This window comes from Buteo buteo, chromosome 17 (genome assembly GCF_964188355.1).
Source record: "Buteo buteo chromosome 17, bButBut1.hap1.1, whole genome shotgun sequence".
In the NCBI taxonomy this organism is placed as follows: Eukaryota; Metazoa; Chordata; class Aves; order Accipitriformes; family Accipitridae; genus Buteo; species Buteo buteo.
In genome coordinates, this window is record NC_134187.1 from 11,797,743 (window position 1) to 11,804,004 (window position 6,262).

General features: G+C 47.4%; 1 protein-coding gene across 1 annotated transcript; it reads left to right on the top strand.

Moving 5' to 3' along the window:
• Positions 1–1,073: 1,073 nt before the first annotated feature.
• RDH14 (retinol dehydrogenase 14) lies at positions 1,074–6,062 on the top strand. The gene is made up of 2 exons (XM_075049076.1): positions 1,074–1,476; positions 4,971–6,062. The coding sequence occupies exons 1-2, from the start codon at positions 1,105–1,107 to the stop codon at positions 5,586–5,588; spliced, it is 990 nt and encodes a 329-aa protein (XP_074905177.1). The 5' UTR covers positions 1,074–1,104; the 3' UTR covers positions 5,589–6,062.
• Positions 6,063–6,262: the final 200 nt, after the last annotated feature.

Consider the following 6,262-nt stretch of genomic DNA (forward strand, 5'->3'; position numbering starts at 1 on the left):
CACTCCCCCACTCCCCCATCCCATCACTTCTGCTTGCAGCACGCAGGTAGGTTATCAAGACACGCTTGGCCACGTGCTAACATCTCTGCTAGACTCAAACACACAATCCAACTTGATCCAGAGCCACAGAACCTGCTGAAATACCTAAGAAAGAAATCTGGTCATGAAGGCAGCATGGGGGTAGGTCTCGGCACACTGCTTTGACACACTCTCGCTCCACTTACACTAGCACCCTCAACTTTCCCCGAACGATTCATCGGCACAAAGGCCAGCTGGCATGGAAAAGTCCACGTGCATGGTAACTCTCCAGAACACGACGTCTGCTTCCAAAGTGCCTAGCAGGAGCTCACGAGCTGTGGGAGAGCCCTAACCAGCCCCCAGCCTTGGGCCAAATCTCTGCCGCGGCCTGCTGCTGCAGTCTAAGAGCAGGGATGTTGTGTCCCTGTGCTGGCGGCCTTCCCGGCACCGCCTCACCTCCCGCTCCAGCCTCGGCGTCTCAAGCTGAAGACCAAGGCAGACGCAACTGGACGTGGCTTTTGCAGAAGCAATTGATCTGCCATGAGACTCAAAGACTGGGAATGAAATATTACAGGTGCCCTTAAGATCTGTTTTCGCTGTTGATGGAGTCTTCTCCGCAAGATTGGTAAGTGTTAATAAAACATTTTGGCAAAATTTCTACTGGCAAACTAAACGCTGCCAGGAAAGGCTCTTGGGGCCTAGGACTCGCCCATCTCTGTCATTAAACTGTCACCACTCCCTTCTAATTCTAGAATTGTAGAATTAATTAATTCTAGAATCAGTTAGAGCAGTCCCTGGTTTGGTTTTGGCCCGGGCCAGCCGGCTCTCTCCCTGTCGCTGCCCATCCGCCCTTCGGGCCGAAAACCAAGAGCCAGCCTGGACGTTTCGGGGTTGACGAGGCTGTTCCGCGCCAGTTCGCCTCAGCGCCAAGCAGCCCCCCGCCCGGGACACGTAGATTACACTGAGAGGACTACAACCCCCACAGAGCCCTGCGGCGCGCCTGGCCAATACTAACGCACCCCGGCGCCGGGCGGCCGGCGAGGCGGGGGCGGCCCCTTCGGGCGGAGCGCCGCTCGGCCCAGCGGGATGGCCGCCGCGGCGGTGGCGGCGGCGCTGGCGCTGGGCGGGGGGCTCGTCCTGGCCGCCTGGCGCTGGCTGCGGGGCGAGGCCCGGGCCGCGGCCGCGGCCGGGGCCGGGGCCTCCATGCGGGGCAAGACGGTGATCATCACGGGCGCCAACAGCGGGCTGGGCCGGGCGGCGGCGGCCGAGCTGCTGCGGATGCGGGCCCGCGTCATCATGGGCTGCCGCGACCGGGCGCGGGCCGAGCGGGCGGCCCGCGAGATCCGGGCCGAGCTGGGCGAGCGGGCCGAGGGCGAGGGCGGCGGCGAGCTGGTGGTCCGCGAGCTGGACCTGGCCTCGCTCCGCTCCGTCCGCGCCTTCTGCCACCGCGTCCTCCAGGTACGGCGGCGGGGCGCGGGGCCCGTGGGGCCTTGCCGGAGCCCGTGGGGCCTTGCCGGGGCCCGTGGGGCCTTGCCGGAGCCCGTCGGGCCTGCCCGGGCCCGTGGGGCCTGCCGGCTCCCGCGGGGACGCCGGCAGGGACCGGGCGGCCTCAGCCCGTCCCCGTGAGGGGACGCGGGGTGCCTGAGGTGATGGGCGGGTGTTAACGGGGCGGCGGCGTCCTCGGGGCTCCGCGTTCGCGGGGCTTGTGCCTGCTGCCGCCGTCCGGTTTGGGGGTACGGGGTGGTGCCGAGCTCCCCGCGGGGTTCGGGAGGAGGGTGGGAGTAAGTGGGCGACGGTTTTAAATTGGCCCCTCGAAGCGGAAGTGTCGTACTGGCTTGGGCTGTTAGAGTAGTCCCAGCTGTTCTAGTACCGCTCTGTTCTGAAAAGGAAGCACTTGTTCCTGTATGACGTCAATTGTTTGCTTTCCTTTCCCTCTCTTCGACTCTACACTAACCTGCCTTTGTTACTTTAAATTAGTGTTAGAGCTCAGCCTTGTCTCCAAAGGAATGAAAGTTGACATGAGTGTGCTGCTCACAGCTCCAGCCACCCTTCTGCCACCTCCTCAGCCTGTTCCCCCTTCCCCCCCCCCCCCCCCTTTTTAAATTTCTTGGCCGCTGCTAGCAGGGTTTAGTAGACAGACATCTTTAAAGTTTCTGCAGATTTCCTGAAAACCCGAGTTTAAGGAGAACGAGGACAGCCAGTTGATTTGCCTGACAGAAATGCCACTAGATGAGTTCAGCTGCATTATTAGACACCAGCGAGCAGAGGGAGGCACCGTTGGAGGCGTTATTCCATTCCCATGATCACCGTCACTTGGGACTCATCTTGCCACTCAAGCCATGAGTGGGCTTGGAAGTCACGGGAAGCCAGGCTTAATAAGTTCTGCTGCTGCTCAGAGCAGAGCTCGTGAAGTACTTGAAAGATGCTCAGATGCTGTTGTGAGAGGGGAAAAAAACAGAGAAGGACTTTAGCACATTAATTCTCAGATAGCTTTTCTAAAACTTAAACCTTTGCAATAAGTCCTAAGTTCTCTAGTGGGGCTCTGTGTAGTTACATACATTCATACATACAAATCCAATGGTAAGGTCTAAGCTTGCTTCAGTGTTTTGGGAAAGTATGCATATACAAAATGATATGCAGAGTAAACACCAGAAAAGAAACATACTGCCTAAATTTTTAAAATTATAGCTTTTATAGTACAAAATATCCCCAAACATAAATTTATTAGCTTCTCTTTATTGGTAAATCCAGTACAAGTGACTTTAAGTGTGAAGAGGGTGGAGAAAAAGAGTGCGTATATCTGCAGAGTGCTACTGACACCTGCGTTCTAACTTCCATTTTCAAAATAATTCTAAAAGCAGCTGAATGACAAGGGATGTGAGTTCCAGTAGTACTTTCAAAAGCTGTTCCATCCATGTTCATGTTGTTTTCTCTAACCTGTGACTTTTTTTTGGAGCCATTTGTTTGGGGTGTTTTTTGTGTGTTTTATTTGAGATGAAAACTTAAATATCGGCAGGATGGGGAAACAATGCACTCCCACCGCCTAACTCAGTTTGTGGGATTTTTCCTTTCCAGAACTGCAAGGGATTATATCTTTCACTCCTTAACCTCACTGCAAAAAGTAAAAGATTTAGATATGTTGGAGGGCTCCGTGGAAAAATGGAAGCAAGCTCAGAAGCTGCAAAGAATAGCATTGCCTGTCAAAACAATGTTTTGTGCTTTCTGTTGCATTTGGTCGTAGCTGCCTGCTTGGCACTGATTGCATTACTCTAGATTATTATTCTATTTAGGAGTCTCAAAAAAATAGCACAAGTAGAGGTCTTGCTTCTTGAAATGTTAAGTCTTGCAAAATAAATCCTCCAGTCAGATGCTACAGAAAGCTTTTAAAGCAATGTTTTTCTCTAGAGAAGAAACAAGTACCACTTCAGTGAGCAGTACTTCTTCAGTCCTTTCCTTGTTCAGTGATAGTAAGCATTATGTTCCTTTGGGTGAAGAGGAGAAGTGAGTTTGATGCTCTTTGGATCATGCCTCAGGGACCCAATTATATGACATGCTGAGCAACCTCAAGTCCCATGGAAATCAGTCTGAGGTTGAAGTACTTGATGTTTTGTGTGATCGGATGCCAGCATCATTAAGTGAATGCCAAGTGCAGATTTGGGTTTTGCTCTCTTTGTATCTTTGCTGCTAGTTGCAGTCAAATAAAAGGCAAATAGTATAAAATTAATGTTGAGGTTCTCTTATTTTTATCATCAAAATGACCCCAAATGATCTCAGCTTGCCGTACAGTCCATGCATGGGCTTTAAAGAATTAGCAGCAAAGAAAACTCATGCTGCTTTTTCTATAGAGTAAATAATTTTGCTTCTGATTCTTGCAAGCATAAATTTCCTATGATCCTTTCACAGTCTTTTTGTCAGAGGTGGGTGAAAGTGCTGAATTCAGAGCTTATTTAGGCAGCTTACTTTAATGTGTATTTTTTGAAAAAGTTAATGGTTTGGGTGAATTGGAGAGCTCTTAGTTTTTGAGTGGGTGCTGAAACATGAAATATATGATGTATTATACGTATATTTAAACTGTCCATACCACTCTGTTACTGAACTATGTTTCCTGATTCTGTAACATACCTCCTTGAGTCTCTGTTTTCTCCTGACCTGAACCGCAATACTGATCCGTCATCAATAGCACGTCCTGAGCACGTCACAAAAATTTCAAGCCGTGGTCCTGTAGACATGCCTAAGTTCTTGAGTGCACATATTAGACTCCAATTGTTGTATGAAGCCTGCTCAATTTAGGATCATGACTGTTACTTTTCTATAATGAATTCTGCTCTATAATTGTCACCAAGCTGCACAATGAAGTGTAGCGATTTTAAAATAAGATGGTGTTTAAAATCAAGAGAACATTGTTTTGCAAAGTTTTCATGATATCTCCCCAGTGAGATAATGGGTCTACAGTTTGACGCTTTTCCTTCAACCATGAGGTTAGTTCTGTAAGCTAGCTCTTTTTGTTCCATGTTTGCTCATCTTTTGCACGGTAGAGCCCTTGCCTATGGGTGAGGTTTGCCATAAATTAATGTGTCTGCTTTTGCAGTGCAATAAAGAGGTTACTTTTTAGAGGAAAACAAAACTCATCACAAAGGTAAATTGTCACTGAATTGCTATAGAAAAAGCAGCTCCTGGAGAAGCAGATGATAATGTTCTCTGCCTGCATTAAGAGTAGATACAGACCTGCTCTTGTGTACCTGCATCCTACTGGGGTCAGGTACTAAGTTGCGTGGTAGATCAACTTAACAGGTTTTTTTCAGCAATGCTTTAAGAGAATATCAGGAAGTTAGAGTTCAGAAGACTAGGAATGAAATTATTTTTAACAAGGGCCAATGAGAAGTATTAAGCATAATAGTATGTTTTGTATGACAATGATAAAACTGAATGATTCTTTTCTTTCCTATTTAAAGGAAGAGCCAAGGCTGGATGTTCTGATAAATAATGCAGGCATATTCCAGTGTCCATACATGAAGACAGAGGATGGTTTTGAGATGCAATTTGGTGTAAACCACTTGGGTCACTTCTTGCTCACCAACCTTCTTCTGGGCCTCCTCAAAAATTCTGCTCCCAGCAGGATTGTGGTAGTATCCTCAAAGCTTTACAAATATGGAGAGATCAACTTTGAAGACTTGAACAGTGAAATAAGTTACAATAAAAGCTTTTGTTACAGTCGGAGTAAACTGGCTAATATATTATTTGCAAGGGAGCTAGCCCGTCGATTAGAAGGGACCGGAGTCACTGTCAATTCACTTCATCCTGGGATTGTCAGAACAAATCTAGGCAGATACGTGAACATTCCTTTGCTGGCAAAACCCCTATTCAACTTGGTGTCATGGGCTTTCTTCAAAACACCTCTGGAAGGAGCCCAGACTTCTATTTATTTGGCTTCTTCTCCTGATGTCGAAGGCGTGTCAGGAAAATATTTTGGGGACTGCAAAGAGGAGGAACTCCTGCCCAAAGCCATGGATGATTTGGTTGCAAGAAAGTTGTGGGATATCAGTGAAGTGATGGTTGGCTTATTGAAATAAGTGCCAGGGGGTATCTGCAAATAGAATGCAGATAACTATGCAACACACATTTGCAACAGTGTGATTCTCACTTTAAGTGCTGTGGGAATACAGATTTCTCTGCTCAGTAGGTATTAAATAGAGGAGTGATTTATGCTGGAACTCTGTTTTGAAATAAAGGACAATCTTTCTTTAATAGACGCAGGCATTCAAAACAAGTCTGAAATAGAGTTTGAGGGTGTGAATATAATTTCTGGTTAAATCTGCTTGGAAACTCGTGTTTTACAAATAAAAATTGAACAACTGTGTTTTGCAATATATATGCATATTTGTCATGTTGCACTATTTGTAGTTGGGCTGGACAATGCAGGGTACTGATGGTGAAACACTTCTCCTGTAAAAAGGTTTTGAAAATAGATCCTAATAATAATATTAGGATTGTTGTCTTTTTTTAAGCCATCACAATGAAAAATGGAATAAACAGTTTTACCGATACCTTACACTGTAATCATTTAGGCCTCTGAGTGCTGTTCAAAGGCTTGTTGTCAGCCCCATGGTTCAGTGAACAGAACTGTTGAGCCATGTACAGTTTAGCTGTGAAGCACAAAGTCAACTTTTTTGAGTGATGTTGCTGCTATTCGATGAGTACATACACTTGGTTGTGCAAGCCGTATTTTTAATTTCATGTGTGCTAA